General features: G+C 38.0%; 2 protein-coding genes across 9 annotated transcripts in view; one reads left to right on the plus strand and one right to left on the minus strand.

Annotated features, from left to right (window-relative positions):
• herc1 (HECT and RLD domain containing E3 ubiquitin protein ligase family member 1) overlaps positions 1-13,849 on the plus strand; it is a 47,004-nt gene extending 33,155 nt beyond the window's left edge. For 5 of the 8 annotated variants that reach the window (XM_082149700.1, XM_082149704.1, XM_082149701.1 and 2 more), the window contains exons 53-78: positions 57-193; positions 888-1,088; positions 1,222-1,352; positions 1,518-1,729; positions 2,471-2,591; positions 2,714-2,860; positions 2,987-3,088; positions 3,218-3,391; positions 3,507-3,824; positions 3,935-4,000; positions 4,337-4,462; positions 4,588-4,726; positions 4,824-5,005; positions 5,139-5,294; positions 5,594-5,716; positions 5,836-5,938; positions 6,056-6,225; positions 6,351-6,489; positions 8,866-9,035; positions 9,167-9,336; positions 9,464-9,629; positions 11,500-11,576; positions 11,664-11,916; positions 12,535-12,687; positions 12,801-13,106; positions 13,185-13,849. In XM_082149700.1, coding sequence (XP_082005826.1) covers positions 57-193; positions 888-1,088; positions 1,222-1,352; positions 1,518-1,729; positions 2,471-2,591; positions 2,714-2,860; positions 2,987-3,088; positions 3,218-3,391; positions 3,507-3,824; positions 3,935-4,000; positions 4,337-4,462; positions 4,588-4,726; positions 4,824-5,005; positions 5,139-5,294; positions 5,594-5,716; positions 5,836-5,938; positions 6,056-6,225; positions 6,351-6,489; positions 8,866-9,035; positions 9,167-9,336; positions 9,464-9,629; positions 11,500-11,576; positions 11,664-11,916; positions 12,535-12,687; positions 12,801-13,106; positions 13,185-13,370 — 4,228 coding nt within the window. In that variant the 3' untranslated portion in view covers positions 13,371-13,849. Of the gene's footprint in view, positions 1-56; positions 194-887; positions 1,089-1,221; positions 1,353-1,517; positions 1,730-2,470; positions 2,592-2,713; positions 2,861-2,986; positions 3,089-3,217; positions 3,392-3,506; positions 3,825-3,916; positions 4,001-4,336; positions 4,463-4,587; positions 4,727-4,823; positions 5,006-5,138; positions 5,295-5,593; positions 5,717-5,835; positions 5,939-6,055; positions 6,226-6,350; positions 6,490-8,865; positions 9,036-9,166; positions 9,337-9,463; positions 9,630-11,499; positions 11,577-11,663; positions 11,917-12,534; positions 12,688-12,800; positions 13,107-13,184 lie in introns of all 8 variants that reach the window. The other 3 variants (XM_082149699.1, XM_082149703.1, XM_082149702.1) reach the window with 1 other exon arrangement.
• Positions 13,850-14,548: 699 nt separating this feature from the next.
• On the minus strand, positions 14,549-21,951 carry aph1b (APH1B gamma secretase subunit). Its single transcript, XM_082150374.1, has 6 exons — positions 21,594-21,951; positions 20,876-21,046; positions 16,820-16,893; positions 16,616-16,738; positions 16,415-16,542; positions 14,549-15,520 (listed from the first exon to the last, which is right to left on the minus strand). The coding sequence occupies exons 1-6, from the start codon at positions 21,704-21,706 to the stop codon at positions 15,353-15,355; spliced, it is 777 nt and encodes a 258-aa protein (XP_082006500.1). The 5' UTR covers positions 21,707-21,951; the 3' UTR covers positions 14,549-15,352.
• Between the last annotated feature and the right edge of the window lie 182 nt (positions 21,952-22,133).

Raw genomic sequence — 22,133 nt, forward strand, 5'->3', positions numbered from 1 at the left:
CTAATTAGGCCTGTGTCTGAAAGGTGATGTTTATGGCCTTCTGTGTCTGTCTTCAGAGATGATACTTCGGAGGAGTGTATGAATAATCTGGGGTCACCAGGTGATCCAAACTTAGCTCCAGTGGCCTGGAGTGTCAGTGGGAAGTACTTGGCTGCTGCCATGGAGAAAATGGTGAACATTTGGCAAGTCAATGGTAAGTTGCTCACCATCACCACCATATAAACTACAGTTTATACCCATTTTACCCATAAGATTTTTATTTTTTTGTTTTATGTTCACCAAGGCTGATTTGGTGCTCAACAAACATTCCATATTATCATGTCTAAAAAAGTGGCTCTGTTTAATATTTTTGTGGAAACAGTGATACAATTTTATATTCATTGATAAATAGAAGGTTCAAAAGAACTTCGATTATTTAAATTAGAAATCTTGTGTAACATTATAAATGTCACTTTTTATCAATTTAATGTGTCCTTGCTGAATAAGATAAAAAAAAATAAAAAAAATAATAGTACTTTATATTGTTACCATACCGGTTATCAGCCAACATTTGAGTTTTGGATTTTATTTATTTATCAGTATTGGTTGATATTGGATATTTAATTGTGCTACTCATTTGCTCTATTTTTACATTTAGATTACATTTAAAACAAAAAAATGATTTAATAACACTGTTAAATGTAATGTTAGCAAAATTTCAATTTTGCATACTGTATATTATAATGTGATGCCTAAATTCACTTGTAGTAGTTTTCAGTGTTTTGTTTTTCATTTATTTAGACAAAATGGAACAAATTGTATATATTTTAATATAGAAAATATGAATTGGCTTATCAGAATTGCCCAGAATTTTAATATCAGTGCATCACGATGTGTTTGCGCACAAGGTGGGAAGGCCTCATTGGACCTGCAGCCTCACTGGGTATCATCGTTAGCTTGGCCGGAGGAGGAGGCGGAGTCTCTGTGGGGCGGGGAGCCTCGAGAGCTGCTATTGGTGGGTCGCATGGATGGGACATTGGGACTTCTCGAGGTTCTTGATGATTCTGATATGCAGAGAACTGAACTCCAACACTGCTTCAGGAAAGACGGTACTGACATTTACAAAATCCATACTTGCATGCGATTATACCCAGTTTGTTCTAGCTTTGTGAAACTGTAAACAAGATTTCTTTAGGGTATTTTTTTCATGTGTGTATCCATGTTTGGTGCTGATCTCTATAGTGGTTGTAATGCAAATCGCATGGTACAGTGAGGACCGGCCCTTTGCAGTTGGATATGCTGATGGAAGGCTTCTGATTGGTTCGAAGGAGCCTTTAGAGAATGGATCTGTGGTGGTTATTGATGCCCATAAGGTTAGAGTCATCATAAACTGACACGCATATAAACAAGCATTCACATACAGTACTTTCACACATTCTTGTCTGTAAAAATCCTTGTGTGAAGAAGCAATTTAACATGCCTTCATCAATCCACTGACAGTCAAATCTTTGTTCTCTCTTTGTATGTTGTGACTGTAGGAAAGCATCAGTTCATTGCGCTGGGCTCCAGGTGGACAAGTGTTAATAAGCTGTGCTAAAGAGGAGATTGTGCGTCTGTGGATGGGGTCGGGGACAGGTTTGGGCCAAAGCTGGACATGTCTGCAAAGTATCGCCCACCCTGCTGTTGTCAATGCTGTTGCCTGGTGCAACCTCTCTGGTCTTGGACCTAAACCTCTCAACATGTTTGCCACGTATGTCCAGACAAACAGTGTGCACGCTAATACATAAGAGTGCTAAATCCAATTGAGTGGTGCAGGGATGACATATTTTTGTAGGGTAACCCGGAAGTTAGCATCACCCTGGTTCCCTCATCAAAAACCCAGTAGGAATTTTCCACTGGCTTTTGGATTATTGACGAAAAAAACATTTAGTCATTTTTACAAAAAGATTTTTACAAGGATTTTTAATCAAATAAATGTATTTATTTGATTAAAAATTCCATAAAAACAATAATTTTGTAATATTATTATAATTAAAAATAGCTGTTTTCTGTTTTAATATATTTTAAAATGTAATTTATTTGTGTTATGGCAGAGCTAAATTTTCACTTTACTTTTGATTAATTTAATGTGTGCATGTTGAAAAAGAAATCTTACCGACCCCCAAATTTTTAAGGGTAGTTTGCATAAAAATTATTATTATTATTTAAAGTGCCATTGCTTGGGATATAAGGAGTAGATATTTCAGTATATAGCAAATAAACATTATTTTAATTATATTATTATTAACGTTACTGTTATTGGTTTATTTTTTGGTAAGTTTGTAATGTAAATTATTTTTCCAATTACATGTTTCACAATGTTTCATTAGCATGTAATTATTTTTCTGTAGTATTTGTAATCACTTTATTTATTTCATAAAAATGTGTGCATTGTGAAATATGTCCTAAATTAAGAATATGGTAATTAAAACGTGTACTCTTTGTCTCACAGATGTTGTCAGAACGGCCTTGTATCTGTGTGGACTGTACCGCAGGACCCTTCGTCATACTCTCAGTCCAGCATTGCCTGTCCTGATGCATGGTGGGAATCAGAATCCAAATCCAAACTGATGGTAATGCGTCCATACATCTAAGCAATTTAAAAACCTCTGAATTATACTTTGCTATCTGTTCTTCCCTATCCTTGAATGTACGTTTGTGTGTTTTTAATGTGACTTCCCTGATCTCCCTCCAGCTAGACCCTCAGCGGAGTGAAGGAGCAGTGTGTGTGTTCAAGCTCCGGGGTCACATGAGTCCTGTGCGGACAGTAGCATTCAGTCCAGATGGGCTGGCTTTGGTGTCCGGTGGGGTTGGTGGACTTTTGAACATCTGGTCATTGCGGGTCAGTGTCTGTCATGGACGCACACTTTATAAACACATACAGGCTAAACTTACAATACTAACAAACAAACTTGAAAGTATCAATAGTGTTTTCATGATACGTTTGTGTGTATGTTTATACGTGTAGGATGGATCAGTGCTGCAAACAGTAGTTGCAGGATCTGGAGCGATTCACAACACAGTTTGGATCCCTGACGTGGGTGTAGCTGTCTGCTCCAATCGCTCAAAGGTAAAATAATCCTGAAAATGTCAATTTTAGTTGATTTTCATTCATTTATTATTTTTTATTTCTGTATTTAAAAAAAAATCTAATATCTAGAAAAGATGTTGCTTATTGGAGTCTGTGCTTGTTCTGCAGGATGTGCTGGTCGTTAATAGCTCAGCAGAGTTTATGGCAACCAATCACGTATTAGCAACCTGCCGCACGGCGCTGAAGAAGCAGGGTGTTGTGGGACTGAATATGGCTCCATGCATGAGAGCCTTCCTGGAGAGACTTCCCATCATGCTTCAGGAGCAGTACGCATATGAGAAGGTACTCAAAACTGATATAATTTTAGCAAATAGTATTCATGGAAAAATGCTAAATGTTGAGTTGTTGTTGAGGTAATTTCTGTTTCTTATACCTGGTTTATTTTGGTGTGTTTCAGCCTCATGTGGTGTGTGGGGAGCAGCTCGTCCACAGTCCTTACATGCAGTGTCTGGCGTCTCTGGCGGTGGGTCTGCAGCTGGACGCTCTACTGTGTCATCCTCCTGTCCCACCTCATCTGGCCCACTGCCCGCCTGAGCCTGGCTCATCCCCCGCCCCCTTCCCCGGCTCCTGGGCCAGCAGTGAGTGGGCGTGGCTTCACTGCTTCTCCACCACCGTCAAAACGGCCGAGGCCCTTGTGCGCGGACACACCTTTCCTGAGTCTTTCATCGTCCCGGACCTGGAGCCCGTGGCCAAGGACAAATTGGCATTGCTTATGGTGAGGGCGATTAAACATACACTTCTCCTGTGAGACTGCCATATTTAATGATTTGATGGTGAAAAATAAACTGTTGTTGATGATGGTCACAGTCTTTTCGTCACACACAGGACAACAGCAAGTGGCTGTCTGGGATAGATGAGCAGATCATGTCTTGGGCCACTTCCAGACCAGAGGTGAAAGCAAATAAAAGGGATAGAAATATATATTTATATATATTTATGTCAATTGATTTACATATTATCACCAAGGCTGCATTTGTTTGATCAAATATACAGTAAAAACAATAATATTGTGAAATATTACAATTTAAATATTTTAAAATGTAATTTCTGCTTGTGATGGCAAAGAGGATTACTTAATTTTTTTTGTGTCACATGGTCATTCTAATATGCTGATTTATTGCTAAATGTTTATCAACATGTATATAATGTTGTTATTATTATTATTATTATTATTATTAAAATTGCAAAAAAAATCTAACCCGTTAAATATCTCTTGTGAATTTTAAGGACTGGCACCTCGGAGGGAAGTGTGACGTGTTTTTATGGGGTGCTGGCAGGCATGGGCAGCTTGCAGAGGCTGGGCGAAATATTATGGTGCCAACTCTTGCTCCCTCTTTTTCTCAGGCCCAACTGGTATGATTGTACACACACAAATTTATTTTTATTTTTCAAATTTCAAAAGTTTGATATTTATAATATTCTGTCGTACAAATCAAATAAATACAAATTCATGTAATTTATCATTTTTGTATTGTCAGGTTGTGTGTGGGCAGAACTGCACATTTGTGATCCAAGCTAATGGGACCGTGTCTGCATGTGGAGAGGGTAGTTACGGCCGCCTCGGACAAGGAAATTCAGACGATCTGCACGTCCTCACTGTTATATCTGCCCTGCAAGGCATGCTGCAATCACACACAAACTCTGAAGGACTTTCATTATAGATGTTTACAATACCCTGGAAGCTTTAACAGTGATGTGATGCATTTTTGTGCAGGGTTTGTGGTGACCCAGCTGGTAACGTCCTGTGGGTCTGATGGCCATTCGATGGCTCTAACTGAGAGTGGTGAGGTGTTCAGCTGGGGAGATGGAGATTACGGAAAACTGGGCCATGGCAACAGCGACAGACAGCGCAGACCGCGGCAGATAGAAGCGCTGCAGGGAGAGGAGGTGGTCCAGGTCGGAAACACACCTCTCACATTCACTCTCACTCTTTAATACATCCAGATGCCTCTCCAGCGGGCAGTTCTCCTCTTCTTCTTCTTCCTCTCTAAGGTGTGTATGATGAATAATGGTGTTTGTTCCTGTGCAGATGTCGTGTGGATTTAAGCACTCAGCAGTGGTGACTGCAGATGGAAAGCTCTTTTCCTTTGGTAATGGAGACTATGGCAGACTGGGACTTGGAAACACTTCTAACAAAAAGTTACCAGAAAGAGTCAGCGCGCTGGAGGGCCACCAGGTCGGCCAGGTAAAACTGTGTAATAGCTACAGACACACTTCATACATCCTTTATAGTGCTGTTCAAAAGTCTGAGTTCACTTGTGAAAATACTTCCTTTTTTTAAATGTAAAAAATATATACATTCTATACATATAATGTATTAATTAATTTTGTTTATCCTCTTTTGCTTTAAATCAATTAAATTCTGAAACTTGGTTTATTTGCAGGTTTAAATTAGACTTTCGAATCCTAGAATGTGAACTTTTGAATGGCACTTCACATATACACAATTTTAATTGATGTTCATTTTAACATCCGTGTGTGTAGGTTGCATGTGGGCTGAATCACACTTTGGCAGTATCGGCTGATGGAATGACCGTCTGGGCTTTTGGAGATGGAGACTATGGCAAACTGGGATTGGGAAACTCTACAGCCAAATCTTCCCCTCAGGTACCACTACTGACATATTTATGTGACAACACCTTCACAAGAATACCCAGTTAAGCATATTACATGTTATAAACTCTTGGTTTTTACTAAATTAAGTGTGTGTGTTTGTTATTTTACAGAAAGTGGATGTTTTGTGTGGAATTGGAATAAAGAAGGTGGCATGTGGCACACAGTTCTCTGTTGCTTTAACCAAAGATGGAAACGTGTTCACATTTGGGCAGGGTAAGCCATGTGCACACATGGGTGCATATTTGTCTCAGGGAGGAACTGTACACTTCTATAAACTGTCAAAGCATCCAATCCATCGGGTTTCTTAATGTTTTTGCTTTAATGTAACAGATCGTTTGATTGGTCTGCCGGAGGGTCGAGCACGAAATCATAACCGGCCTCAGCAGGTCCCAGCTTTAACAGATGTGTTTATAGAGGATGTGGCTGTTGGGGCCGAGCACACACTTTCACTCTCTTCAACTGGAGAGGTTTACGCCTGGGGGAGCAACTCAGAGGGACAGGTGTGTGTTTACTATATGGGACTTAACAAACTCGTAATCTTTCCCATTTTCTATTGTTTTTATGTAATAACTGAACAATAAAATGGTTTGCAACAAAATAAAAAAAATCTTCTTCTTTTTTTAAGCTGGGCTTGGGCCACACCAATCATGTCAGAGAGCCGACCCTCCTCAGTGCTTTACAAGGCAAAAACATCCAGCAGATATCTGCAGGTCGCTGCCACAGTGCAGCATGGACTGCACCGCCTGTACCGCCACGTGCTCCAGGTACAGACACATAAACAATGGCTTGCTTAGGCTTACTTTTTATAAATAAGCTGATGTAACCTTAAGAACGAATGCACAGATCTAATATACTGATACTTGACACTTGTTTTGTTTCTAAACTGTTTACGTTCACTTAAGACATAACTGACTATGTTTACTGGGATACTCGCAATTCTTTTACATAATTTTGTGAATTTGTCCACTCAAGTGCAAGAAGATGTGAAAGAGAGTTCAGTTCTTGTATTTGTGCGCTGTCTGAGCGTGTACAGCTTTCTGGGCACGCGCTGAAGGTGTGTGCGCGCACACAAAACTTCCCACACAGCGAGTAACGAAATGAGCTTCCTTTCGCATCCTCTTGCACTTGAATATTTAAATTGACAAGGATCTTAAACTTTGGTGATTATGCAGTGCTGGCTCGTCAACTGTCCCGAGCATCGTTCACGTTTGTTCAAGTTCATGCATTTTTAGGATTCATCGAAATTTTGCGTGCTTGGCGAGTGTTAATTTTAGGCCAGACAGACAGACAGACAGACAGACAGTTGTGGTCAGAATTAATGGCACCCCTGGTAAATATGATCAAATGAAGTGATTTACCCCGCACTTTCAATTCTTTTACATTATGAAATAAATGTTTTTCTCCAAAACACGCTGGCCACAAATATTGGCACCCTTTTATTAAATACTTTTTGCAATCTCCTTTTGCCAAGATAACAGCTCTGAGTCTTCTCCTGTAATGCCTGATGAGTTTGGAGAACACCTGACAAGAAATCAGAGACCATTCCTCCAAACAGAATCTCTCCAGATCCTTTATATTCCCAGATCAATGTCGGTGCTTCTTCTCTTCAGTTCAGTCCACTCATCAGGTCAGGGAACTGGGACGGTCATGGCAGAAGCTTCATTTTTGCTCCGTAACACATTTTGGTGTTGATTTTGATGTTTGTTTTGGATCGTTGTCCTGATGGAAGAACCAACCACGGCCCATTATAAGATTTCTAGCAGAGGCCGTAAGGTTTAGATTTTTTTATCTATTAGTATTTGATAGAATCTATGATACCATGTATCTGAACAAGAAGTCCAGGACCTCCAGCAAAAAAATAGGCCCACAAATTTAAAGATCCAGCTGTATATTTAACCGTAGGCATGGGGTACTTGTTATCCCTGTTTGCACCAAACCCATCTAGTGTTTTTGCTGTCAAAAAGCTCTTTTTTTTAGTTTCATCTGACCATAGAATCCGTTCCCTTTTAAAGATCCAGTTCATGTCTGACAACTGAATATGCTGGAGTTTGTTTTTGGAGGAGCGAGGAGGATTTTTCTTGAAACCGCCCCAAACATCATGTGCTGATGTAGAGTTTGTTTGATATATTTCTTTATGCTTTCTGACCCCCAAGACTCAAGTAATCTCTGCAATTCTCCATCTGTGATCCTTGGAGAGTCTTTGGCCACTCAAACCTCCTCACCGTGCATTAAGGCAATATAGAGAGACATCCCTCTTCCAGGCAGATTTGTGACCTCTTTAGTTGATTGGAACTTCTTAATTATTGCAATGATGGTGGAAATGTGAATTTTCAATTCTTTAGCTATTTTCTAACAGCCACTTTCTATTTTGTGATGCTCTACAATCTTTTGATGCACATCAGAACTATATTCTTTGGTTTTACTCATTGTTGATGGATGATTAAGGGAATTTGGCCTTTGGGTTTCCTCATATTTATACTCCTGTGAAACAAGAAGTCATAGCCAGAAAATGTCATGTTCCTAGTCACCCTGGTGTGCTAAAAAAGGTAAATATTGCCAACGTGTTTTGGATAAAAACATTTATTTCATAGTGTTTTTTTTTTGTTTGTTTTTTTTAACTTACAATTCTTTTACTTCAATGAAAGGTTCGATTTTTTTGCAAAAGCTTTGAATGAAAAATCAAATGAAAAATCAAAAGGATAAACGATGCAGATTTATTTTTTACAGCCATTTTTGATAATATTTACCAGGGGTGCCATTAATTCTGACCACAACTGTATGTATAGATAACATCTGTTAGGGCTGAAATAACATAATAACAATAATAAAATGTGAACACATTGTAAAGCTGTCCAGTGTTAAACCATCTAGACTTTAACATAAATGAAAACCTTTACGTTTTTTTTTTTATCCCTTTTTTTAATGTCCACATTCTAGATTTTTAAAACTCCTTTTCTATGTGACATGTTGTTAGTTTCACATGAATTTGACAGACCTGTTATCTGTATAGTCACATAAAAATCCTGTTAGGTGGCAATTTAGACCCAATAATTACAATTCATTCAGTTTTACCTGATTATGTAATAAAACAAGCATATGCGTGATCATCAGTTGTTGAGATGAATGGTTTGTGTGTTCAGGTTCATCAGTGCCTCTGCAGCTGGGCTTGCCCGTGTGTGTGCCTCCTCAATACAGTGCCCTAAGAGAGGTCAGTATGGAGGCTCTGAGAGCCCGACTGCGCCTTCTCTACCACTTCTCTGACCTCATGTACTCCTCATGGAGACTGCTAAACCTCAGCCCCAACAACCAGGTATACACTCACTCAAACACTCACAAACAAATCATATTTGCATCGATTTATCGCATTACTTTGAGTCTGTTGGACGAAACCCCATGAGAACTGTCTGTGATGTTGCCATCATGACTCATTTCCGATTTCAGAGCTGCACGTCACGCTATAATGCAGGTACGTGGGGTATAGTCCAGGGTCAGCTGAGGCCCCTGCTGGCCCCTAGAGTTTACACACTGCCCATGGTGCGCTCCATTGGTAAAACCATGGTGCAGGGGAAGAACTACGGCCCACAGATCACAGTCAAAAGAATATCTACACGGTCAGTCATGTTTTGTACAGAATTGTAGCCAGAACACTGTACATTTAATTCCTAATCTTTGCCTACTTTTCATTAGAGGCAGAATATCTTAATTTTAACATCTTATTTTTTTCTCTTGTTTTCTCAGAGGGAGGAAGTGTAAACCCATCTTTGTGCAGATCGCAAGGCAGGTTGTGAAATTGAACGCATCTGATCTGAGGCTGCCGTCACGAGCCTGGAAAGTCAAGCTGGTGGGGGAGGGGGCAGATGATGCTGGAGGGGTGTTTGACGACACCATCACAGAGATGTGCCAGGTAGGGTGATCCCGATTGTGAGCTATATAAACTAGGGCTGTCGAAAAGAATGCGTTAATTTCTTCAGTTAATATTTTATATTTAATGTAATAAATACTGCATCCTTTTTTCCCCCTTGCTGAAGTAGCTATGCTAATGTCTCCTCACATCCTTTGGCTAGTGTTACAGTTTTTGTTTAAACTATCTGGGTTCTGCTCAACAGCTCCACAAATCAAGAGAGCGGCCGACCTAGGAGGGTCCACAATGTAAAAAAATTAAATAATTTAGACAGAGGGAGCTGATATTGACAAAGACAGAAACATCATAAAATTATTATATGTGACCCTGGATCACAAAGCCAGTCACAAGTAGCATGGGTATATTTGTGGCAAAAGCCAACAATACATTGTATGGGTCAAAATTATCGATTTTTCTTTTATGCTAAAAATCATTCGGTTATTAAGTAAAGTTCATGTTCCATGAAGATATTTAGTAAATTTCCTGCCGTAAATATATAAAACATTTCTTTTTGTGAGTGGCTGCAGCACAATCGCGAACATAAATGGACAACTTTAAAGGCGTTTTTCTCAATGTTTAGATTTATTTATTTATTTTTTACCCTCAGATTCCAGTTTTTCAAAAAGTTGTATCTAGGCAACTTGTATTGTCTTATCCTAACAAACCATGCATCAATGGAAAGCTTATTTATTCAGATGATGTATAAATCTCAATGTCAAAAAATTGACCCATGTGACTGGTTTTGTAGTCCAGAGTCACATATACACTATATAAAACACAATATATTAAAGGCACATCTAAATGTGAAATTACATTGGGGTTATTTCAAGATTGTTTTAAGTTCACTTAAATTAAAAGTAAAAAAAATGTAAGCCTATTAAATGTTAAAAATTATGACTGTTAATTATATTTTAATGTTGAATGGATATAATAACTAATTTCCTCCTCAGAAATAAGAAAGAAAAAAAATCTATTTTATAGAGATATCAGTAGCAATATTGGTATCAGTTGCTGCGTTTCCATTACAGATTTGTGCAAAACTTTTGAGGCGTTTCCATTAACCGATGTTATGCAACTAAAACTTTTTTTTTTTTACTCGCGATAAGTCATTCCAAAAATCATGGCAACGAATTTTGATAGGTTTACGTATATCCCAGCCACCGCACTAGCCATTATTTTGAATCGAAGGAGACATAGGTATATTATCCTACTATCCTTTCCAAGGAAAGTCCCTTATACTTGGCAGCAGCTGGATGAGGTGTTTCTGGGTGTTTCTGCCTCCTATCTGCTTCAAGGTCTTGATAAATTGTGGCATTTCTTTTTTCTTTAGAATCCAGTATTCTCGTACTACTTTTATCTTTTATGATTTTAATAAAGAACTCTTGTCTCGTCTTCTGTCCAAACATACTGCGTCTTCTGTAAAGAATGATCTACTGTTATGCCATGGGACCTGTAAATGTGAAAAAACTGTTTCCATTGCAGTTTTGCGAAATATTCCTTTTTCGAATTGCCTGAAAAACCACTTTTTTTGCGATTTATATGTTTCTTTTGTTGCAAAACTGATATATTTTCAATTCACACTTTCATTTTGCGCAATTTGAAGGGTAAAGGAAAAGCAATGATACTGAACTAGTGATACTGGCCTTTATTCATTGTACTTAGTAAAAAGATGCCATATTAAACAAATATTTAAAATATCTTTGCTGTTTCTACATTATTTGAAGATTCAATGTGAAAACGTACTACAATATAAAAAATATTACAAATGTGCGTTATTTCAATTTTATTTTATCTATCAACAGCACTCTATTCAAAATGACAAGCATCATGAAAAATGAAAGTGTGTTTAATTGTGGCATGGTGTTCTGTATAGGAGCTGGAGACAGGAGTGGTGGACCTTCTTATCCCTTCTCCCAACGCTTCAGCAGAGGTGGGCTACAACCGAGACCGGTGAGTGGCCACAGACCAATGTCTGAATAGTGTATTCCACTAAACTAATAAACTGATCAGGTCGTCTTGAACTTTGTGTGTCCTCAGGTTCTTGTTAAATCCCTCAGCCTGTCTGGAAGAGCACCTGCTGCAGTTCAAGTTTCTGGGTATTCTGATGGGAGTGGCCATCCGCACGAAGAAGCCTCTAGACCTGCATCTCGCTCCAATGGTGTGGAAGCAGCTGTGCTGTATTCCTCTCACCCTTGAGGATCTGGAGGAAGTGGATCTGCTCTACGTACAGACACTCAACAGCATCTTGCACCTGGAGGACAGCGGCATCACAGAGCAGAACTTCCATGAGGTGGAGCTCACAAAATACACTGGTTTTTACAGTCTTGTTTCTCATAGGGGACATGCGCTCAGTCTAACTCAGTGGTTCTCAACCTGGGGGACAGGCCCCACAAGATGGCTTAAAATGACTTACTAAATATTGGTTTACATTTCATTTAGTTTATTTTAAAACTTATGTAATCTGAAATCATATTTCTTATTTTAATTTGTTCTCTCAACAAATTTGATTTTGATTTAAGAACTAGAATTCCCACAGCCTTGGAAAACCTGGAAAAGACATGAAAAAATAACTGAAATCTTACAAAGACATGGAAATATTTACACCGAATATTAATGTTTCAAGATGTAATATATTTGATCAGGTAGAACGAAATTATAAGCAAACATATTTTTAAAACCCTTTAAACACAAATTACTAGAAAAGTCACACAAATTCAGCAGTAATAAAAAGTTTAAAACATTTAAAAAGTTAGAACAATCAGTTATTAAAAATTATGGAATTGAATAATTTTAATGATAATAATTGTAATCAAATATTATTATTATTATTATACATATGGTTTGTAATATTTATATTAGTATTTATAGTTTCTATCAATTAAAAGTTTTTTTCCCCCTTTTTTAATAGATGATTCCACTGGATTCATTTGTTGGCCAAAGTGCTGATGGGAAAATGGTTCCCATCATCCCTGGAGGAAACAGCATACCACTGACCTTTTTTAATAGGAAGGAGTATGTAGAGCGTGCCATCGAGTATCGCCTGCATGAAATCGATCGCCAGGTGTGTTGAAGTCAAAACGGGTGTATCCTTTCCTCAAATATGTGGGAGTGTATCTACACCTAGAAATGTCTTGTCAGCTGATCCTGTTATTCATCTCTTGTTTGGCGCGGTAGGTGGGGGCGGTGCGAGAGGGCATGTCCTGGATCGTGCCTGTCCCCTTGCTCTCCTTACTAACAGCGCGGCAGCTGGAGCAGATGGTCTGCGGGCTGCCGGAGATCAGCGTGGAGGTTCTGAAGAAGGTGGTCCGGTACCGGGAGGTGGATGAGCAGCAGCAGCTGGTCCAGTGGTTCTGGCAGACACTGGAGGAGTTCTCCAACGAGGAGAGAGTGCTCTTCATGCGCTTCGTCTCGGGACGCTCCCGTCTGCCAGCTAACACTGCTGATATATCCCAGAGGTTCCAGATCATGAAGGTGGACCGGGTAAGAATGTTGCCATGTTTTTATGGATGAACAGGCATTTGAGTTGATGTACTAATGTTTGTCTCTGCTCTCTTTCAGCCGTACGACAGTCTTCCCACCTCTCAGACGTGCTTCTTCCAGCTCCGTCTCCCACCTTACTCTAGCCAACCCGTCATGGCGGAGCGGCTGCGTTATGCTATTAATAACTGCCGTTCTATCGACATGGACAACTACATGCTGTCCCGCAATGTGGACAATGCAGAGGGGTCTGACACAGATTACTGACCTTATGTGCACACATAAACAGTGTACACTGTTAGGACTCAGTTTAGTATTCGGTGCAGGCTTTTATAATTTTTATGATTACATATACATCTTAAACACATAATCAAGTGGTTTTATTTCACCTTTTATTTCTTAGCAAATAAGCAAAGCTTGGGTGGGCCGCACAATCTGTTTACACACTTGTACACACGCGCACGTGTGTTGATTGTATATTCTTTCTCTTTACTTTAAAGCACAGTCTTTCGCCACTATTCATTTTTTGGCTCTGCCTTTTTTTCAGGATATTCTGCATGAAAGTGTTTTTATTTAAAAAAAAAAAAAAAAAATGTATAGAATGACAAAAAAGAAAAATATTGTACATTGTGTATAATGCTTCATTAGAAAATTGTTTTACATGAGTATCTGTATTTATTTGAATTTTTTTGAATCGCCTACACCAGATTTCTTATGTCAGATGCAATAAATGTTTGAATCTGAAACTGCATTTTTGATATATTGTTGGTCACAAATTAAAAAAATTAAATAAGGGGAAGAAAAAAAATGTAAGGTCAGTAAGGTTTTTTTATTTGATACTTTTATTCAACAAGGATGCATTAAATTGATCAAACATGACAAATCTTTTGTTACAGGTTTTTTTTTTTAAATAAATGCTGTTCTTTTCAGTTCTATTTATCAAAGAATCTTGAAAAAATTCAGGAAAAAAAAGTTTAGTAATTTCCACAAAAATATTCAGCACAATAATTTCCAACACATACATAGAACTGTTTCTTGAGCGCCAAATCAGCATGCATAGAATGATTTCTGAAGGATCACGTGACACTGAAGACTGGAGTAATGGTTGATTCAGCTTTGCCATCACAAGGAATAAATTCCATTTTAAAATATATAAAAATAGAAAACAGCTATTTAAGATTGTAATATTTCACAATATTACTGTTTTTACCCATTCAAATAAATGCAGCCTTAGTAAAAACGCTCTAGCTCGTATTTTGTTTTAATCGTAGATTTCAGAAATTTAGCGTTCAAATTAAACCTTTTTAACTCAATCTTAGGGTTAAATCATGATTTGATACATCAGGAATGATTTCCCAGCTTCTTTACAAATACGTCCAGCATGGGGGAATTTTTTTTTATTCAGAACAAAATGCACATGAAAGAAAGAATACAATTACAATGGATTCAAGCTCAACCTACTTTATTATGAATGAAAATGTCATAAAAAGAAACTAAAAGCATATGAGTCCAATAAAAGTGACATCTAAACCGATACCACTGTACTGACCCCACTTGGGTTTTAAAATCATTCGAGCTTCCTGTAGAGTAGATTCAGAGCAGTGGTTTTATTGAAGCATGGTCATTGCATTGCTCATTCAAGCCCAAGCAATTTAAATGCATTTAAGTACCACTGGGATGGCGATACACGGGAAAATTAAACTGCTGCCCTAGGGAGGGTTGAGGAGGATATTTTAAAAGACAAGATTACAGAATTAAAAGGACAGCACAACGCCACACTCCAGAGAATATGAGATCTGTTCTAAGACTCATGACATGATATTAGCAGATGATTTGAACCTAATTGGTCAGTTAAACAAAATACAAGGGAGAAACCCTGACAAGTAAACTATTTAAATGCCAAACCTATACAAGACCTCATTTAAAATCTGCTACAGAGGAAAGAATCACATATGAAAGCAGCTCTAGACATAATTCTTTAGTATAAAACACACACACACACAATCTCTGTCTTTTACATGGTTTCAGTGTCTCTCTCACACACAGAACATGAGGTACAGAACAGAAAACAAAAGAGGAGGTAATTACAGAAAGTGCAAGATCTGCAGACTGATCTGAAATTCCTGTTATTCTGCAACGCAGACTACCTAGACCATAAGCCTCCCAGAGTCCAGGGCTGCTGGCCGTGTCGTCGGCCAACTGGCTCAGTGAGCCGGTCTTTGGAGAAAGTCCTGTTTGTAGTTGATGGGTTATCTGGGCCTGTGATTGGCCAGCAGGAAGTCTTTATCTTTACAGGTAAGGCAGAGTTTGAGGTTCCTCAAAGATCCTCCAGCACATAAGTACGCCCAGGCCGCCATGACAGACAGTATGATGTAGGTCGGGATCAGACTGCCTTGATAGTGTGGGTTCACAAATGTCTGTGGGGGTGAAAAAAAAGAACCAATGTCTCACATGATGCACTTGTGATCATAGATAGTCAGCTGTATTAGTCGTGTCTGTTGCTATACTGAGTAATGCATTACTAGTGCAGGGTTTCCCAAATGGGGTTTCGTAAGTTGATGAAAAGCTGATAATTGAATCAAATGTAAAATTAAAAAGAGTAAATGTGGCTGCACTTGCACTACTAATTGAAATAAACTGAAATGGTGATATAGTTTGGTGCAAGTATAAAATCAAAGACTTTTAATAACATGCATGTATTGTAAATGCATTTCATGCAATTACAACCGTAATATTTATGTCATATATTTTTATAATAAGAATGAAAACAATATAATATTAATAATAAACAACCCAATATATGTGCAGCCCTATACATAAACAATTTTAAAATCAAAACAGGGTTATTATCGTTAACTAAAATTAAAACTATTAAAATCATCTAAATTAATAAAAAAAAAAAATATTAGTTGAAAATAAACGTAGAAATGTTGCCTTGGCAATAAACTAAATTAACTAAAAAACTAAAATTAACTAAAACTAAAATAAACATAAATTGAACCTACATAGCAATATTTATAAAAAATAAAAAAACAAAATGTAACTAAAATGAACATGAAAACTACAATAAAATTAATTATTAAACTATAATTAAACTAAAATAACACACACACACACACTAACTAAAAAAGTTTTATGTTTACTTGCATGTCATGTGACCATTAACCAACGTCAGAAAACCATGAACATGCGAATGTGTCGTTGAATTATTGAAGTATTAACTTAAAATCTCAGGGGATACTTCAAGAAAATATTTTACATCTTAGGGGTCCAGCTGAAAAAGGTTTACTGTATGATGTGTGTTAACTTACCAGGCATGATACTACAAGATGACTGATGACCACAGCTCCAAGAGCCCACCATCTCTGTCGCTCACACGCCTCGAAGAAAACAACCCCCCAGAACATATGCAGCAAGATAATGGCCAGTGTCATAAAGGCTGAGGAGGAAAAGCACACCATGAACGTCTGATATCATTCTCTGGGTTTAATCAAAAACTGCCATCTCATTACCTGAGGATATGAAGTAATGCTGAGGGTCACCATGAATACCGACAGTTCCTGGACCCAAGGAGTCCGAGAGTATGTTGACCACAGAGAACGCACCACTCATGAAGCCAAAGCCCAGACCTGATACTGCAAACCAGTGACACACACAGTTAAACAAACATCGGCTGTTTATTGCACTACTAGGAGAGGCATGTGATGGATGTTTACCATAAGCTAGCTGCCGCATGGAGATGGGCATTGTGTCCTCCTGACTGAGCGTCAACAGCCCTTCATTTGCTTTCCTGAGAGATACGATAACAGATATTAACATCCACCCTCCTACACAACACCAATACTGAATGCCAATGTGAATCACTGACGTAATCTTTTAGTTATTTAAAGACTCCATGAAACCTGACGAGGACTTTTTTAAAGAAGTTAATCTTTTCATTAAAAAAAATCTAAATAAACACTGTTCTTTTGAATTTTATCAATCAAATTGTCCTAAAAACATGCATCATGGTTTCAACAAAAATATTGATAATAATAAGAAATGTTTCTTGAGCATCAAATCAGCATATTAGAATGATTTCTGAAAGATCACGTGACACATGAGACTGATGTACAGTACTGTGCAGAATTATTAGGCATGTTGATTTTCTGTTCATATTTTTTTTCCAGTTACATATTACCAATTTCAAACCACATTAATCTTAATAACTACTATTAATTTTGTATTTAATCATTTATAAGTGATATATAATTGTTCATGAAGGCTGGAAATAAAAAACGCCTTATATTCAGGTGTGCAGAATTATTAGGCACATTTTCTTTCGCAGATAAAATAAGAGATTTAGCTCAGACTGAAAAGTTAAAAATTATTAAATGCCCATGAGAAGGATGCAATACTAATGCAATACTAGAAATTGCAGTTAAGGCATGACCATTGGACAGTGAAATGCTCAGTGGGAATTAAGAATTAAGCATTAAGAATTAATGAAAGCATCAGGAACCCTTTAGTCTCCAGCGCCACCAAGCAAAAAACAGTCTTCATGTATTTTACTACACTTCAGCTTGTGATTCTTATTAAGTGGGGGTAATTTTTTAGGATTCTTTACCTAACCTAAGTCTCTGAGATCCTGACACCTTGCACTTCTGGAGACTCCAGGTAGGTTGCAGTTCTGGAAAATGGTGGCGCTGGAGACTAAAGGGTTCCTGATGGTTTCTCACTTAATTCTCCTCCTTAATTCTTAATTATTTTCCAGTTAACATGTGTCTTTTATCCACCTGTTTTTGTCTGACCCTGCTGACCCAATGAGCATTTCACTGTCCAATGGTCATGCCTTAACTGCAATTTCTAGTATTGCATTAGTATTGCATCCTTCTCATGGGCATTTAAAGGTCCCATATTGTACACCTTTCTGAAGTTTTATTTGAGGTTGTCATGTCCTTAAAGGGATAGTTCACTTTGAAATACATTTTTGGTATGTTTTAGCTTACCTCAAGGGCATCCAAGATGTAGGTGTCTTTTTTTCCGCAGTAGTTTCAATTTTGATATTTTTAGGTCACACCGTTCTTGTCTGTCAGTCATATAATGCAGGTCGATGGTCACTGTCTCAAAGAGCATGCACAGAGTCCAAATTAAAACAATTCCCCATCGTCCAAATTAAACAATTCCCCATCGTAAGTACACATTGATGGCCTAAGACACGAAACGAGCGGTTTGTGTGAGAAAACGAACAGTATTTATATCGTTTTTACCTCTTATACACAGCCATGTCGAAGTGATCTGATCTGACGTGTACGCAGACTGGTGCATAGATATATACACTAGATGTCGCCTTAAAGACATTCGTTCCAATGAACTGCCGTAGACAAGGCGACCTCTAGTGTGTATATATCTATGCACCAGTCTGCGTACACGTCAGATCAGATCACTTCGACATGGCTGTGTATAAGAGGTAAAAACGATATAAATACTGTTCGTTTTCTCACACAAACCGCTCGTTTCGTGTCTTAGGCCATCAATGTGTACTTACGATGGGGAATTGTTTAATTTGGACGACAGGGAATTGTTTTAATTTGGACTCTGTGCATGCTCTTTGAGACAGTGACCATCGACCTGCATTATATGACTGACAGACAAGAACGGTTTGACCTAAAAATATCAAAATTGAAACTACTGCGGAAAAAAAGACACCAACATCTTGGATGCCCTTGAGGTAAGCTAAAACATACCAAAAATTTATTTCAAAGTGAACTATCCCTTTAAGAATATATATTTGCGGTATAAGTACCAAAAACCATCCCAATATATTTTTTATAGCTCCTTTCTCAGGAGCTCTGTTAGAACAGGTCGATTTTGGCCAGCCTAATTAATATTCATGAGCCTCTCCAGACTGATTGGCCTGTTGTTTTCTGAGTGACGCACGGCCAGGCCAACCACAGGTAACTAGGGTCATGTATGCTGTAGTCTGCTGTGGCATGTTGATGCTCACAAGCAAGGTAAATAAAACACCTGTAATGATGGACGTTGCTGAGGGAAATGTTATCCGGCCTTACATGTTCGAGCCGGAATCAGACCCCGAATCGGCGACGACAAGAGACAAACAACCACCTCACTTTCGGCGTTATTGTAAGAGTATTATAATTACCATTACATCAATGCTGCGCACAGATTTAACGTTAACGCTAATTTAAACTGTAAATTAATTTGTCTGTAAACAAACTCTTTTTTTTCTTGTCAAATTCGATTTAAATCTCCAAAATATGTACGTTAATAGCTAGTTATACATTGATTTTGAAACACTTAACTGCTTTATAATATGTAACATTAGCAGACAGACACCGAATGGAGTAAGCTATGTAACTATTGCTTTCCTACTGATACAGTAAGTTGACGTGCTACAATTTCTTTTACAATGTTACTTTTTTCTGTAAAAGGTGTACTTAATGTGCAAGGATGCCCAGAGAACACGAGAACACATGCTGCAATTGACGCCCAAGGTAAACTTGTAAAACTATGAACTGTAGGGACTGCAGCATCTTTGAGGAGAAGCTTCTTTGAAAAACCGGCATTGAACTGAGCCTGATTGACGAAGCAGTCACTTGTAAACTGTGCAGAACAGACGGTTAAGGTTGAACTAAATTGCTGTGGCGTTTCTAAATAAATAAACATTAGCCACTGTTCTCTTATATTAATGTTGTTCGGAAGCCTGTGCAATGTAGTTTCCTGACAGTGGGCAGTGCTCGGGGTGGAGACTGAGTAGTTCTGACGTCACATTTATACGGAAGTCACAACGGCTTGTGAAAAGGCACAGCTACTTATGCAGGCTGTGTGCATTTGTCTGTGGATTGACTGTTTTGAAACTTATATGGTAGTTTTTCATAGCCCCAAGACCTCTGTAATCATGAAAAAAGCCAGGAAATTTCAGTTTTGACAATATGGGACCTTATAAAAATAATTTTGGACTTTTCAGTCTGAGTGAAATCTCTTTTTTGGCTTATTTCATCTGTAAAAGAAAACGTACCTAATAATTACGCACACCAGACTATAAGGCATTTTTTTATTTCCAGCCTTCATGAACAATTAAATATAAAATTAATAGTAGTTATTAAGATTAATGTTTTAAATTAGTAAAATGAGACTGGAAAATAAATATGATCAGAAAATCAACGTGCCTACTAATTCTGCACACACTGTAACGACTACCGAAAACTCATCTTTGCAATCACAGGGAATTATTTTTTTTGATTATAATAATATTTCACAATATCACTCTTTTTAGTGTATTTTTGATTAAACAAAGGCAGCCTTGGTGAGCATAACAGACTTCTTTAAATTTTTTACATACTGACCCCAAACTTTTGAATACCGCCTTTCTCTTCTTTTTTTGGGGAGGTTTTGATTTTTTCAAGAAAAGCAATTATGTTTAGTTATGTCATCATAGCCATGAACCATGATTCACTACTTCTTGGTCAGTTGCAGGGGAGGAACATTTTCATTCTAGAGAGCATTTGATTGGACAAAAATCTATCTAGTGCCACATGAGTCATCAATATTTTTGCTTCCATTCCCACAGAAGAGAAACACTGTACATTCAAATGTGTATACCTAAAGGTGAATTTTGTTTGCATTGATGTGTAAACTAGCATATAAATGAACACAAAACTTAAATGTTATATCAATGCAGTTAATGCTCAAGAACACGATATGCTGTTATATTTAGGCTTATTGATTATGCATCTCCTTTCAAACAAGGAAAATGGATGGATAATTCTTACTTCAGCAATCTGTAGTAACCATATCTGAAAGCCTCCTGGAGCAGAACAGAGAGCACGACTCCAAAAATGAGCAGCCCTCTCTGCTGAGTGGCACTGTTCTTGTTGCTGATCTGAACTGTGATGAACCACACAAGAGAGGACAGCAGCAAAGACACCAGCCAGAAGAACGCCCTAAAACAAACACAATCATCTTACAAACACTGTAGGGCTTCCCCATTCCATTGCTTGTTAGTGCAAATCTCTTAAAGGAGCAGCACAGCCACAAATGATTTCTAAAATTACCCTGTTGTTCCCCATGCTACAGTTCAAAAGTTTGGGGTCGGTACGATGTTTCTGAAAGTCTCTTATGCTCACAACACAAGGATGCATTTATTCTATCACAAATACAGTAAAATGTGAAATATTTGGATCAATTTAATGCTGAATAAAAGTATTAATTTCTATAAAAAATTAAACCCCAAACTTTTGAACAGTAGTTTTTTTTTTTTTTTTTTTTGGTTAACTATTCCTTTAAATATCTTAAGATTTCAAAACTTCTTCCTTCATTCATTCAAAGATGCGTGAGTTTGTCATGATTTAATAGTAATCAAAATAAGCTTGAGATCCTAGTGATTTCACTAAAGCAGCAGAAGTGAAGGGCAGTTCTCAGCCCAAGTGAAGTGCTGTATATCACGGGACTTTCAGCCACACTAAGCCGCACATCTGCCCTGATACTCACCCTGCTATGAGGAAGATCACACGCAGCGGGTCCCGGGCGATTGTAAACAGAAACAAACTGATGGCCGGGCCGAAAGCGATGAACGTACAGCCGAAAAACACCGCCACTGTCATGATGGAGCTCGGCTAACCTGCTAATTCAATCAATAACTAGTGCTACCACTTCACCCTCAGACGCTATCAACACACGTCATCCATGAGAGAGTCATACGGCTGTCAATCGGTTCGTATAAGCAACATAGATCAACAATTATGGAAGCATTTATTGTACGCGTTTTCTTCGAAATAGGTTAAGAGGGTTCAGCGCTGCGCTTGAAACAGCACAACGGCTAAGGTTACTTCCGGTTCCTAGTCATGTGACCTCATGTGTTTCGGAATCATATCAGTTTTCTTACCGCACCCACTGATTTCCTTTTCTTACCACCATTATTTAACCATCCTTTTGTCCTATGAAACTTGACACACATTTAAACCTATTTTGAAAGCCTATTTTTTTAACTCTTGATTACAGTAGCCTACGATAGGTCTATCACCCTGAGAC

The sequence above is a fragment of the Leuciscus leuciscus genome, assembly GCF_965113295.1.
Source record: "Leuciscus leuciscus genome assembly, chromosome: 2".
Classification (NCBI taxonomy): domain Eukaryota; kingdom Metazoa; phylum Chordata; class Actinopteri; order Cypriniformes; family Leuciscidae; genus Leuciscus; species Leuciscus leuciscus.

What these genes read in the sequence shown, in the direction of transcription:
- aph1b (XM_082150374.1), bottom strand. Translation starts at nt 21,706, where the DNA reads ATGACAGTGGCGGTGTTTTTCGGCTGTACGTTCATCGCTTTCGGCCCG. An exon ending in GTGATCTTCCTCATAGCAGG is followed by an intron (nt 21,047 to 21,593) that starts GTGAGTATCAGG and finishes TGTTTGTTTTAG; the next exon opens with GGCGTTCTTCTGGCTGGTGT. An exon ending in GGTTACTACAGATTGCTGAA is followed by an intron (nt 16,894 to 20,875) that starts GTAAGAATTATC and finishes CGTATCTCTCAG; the next exon opens with GAAAGCAAATGAAGGGCTGT.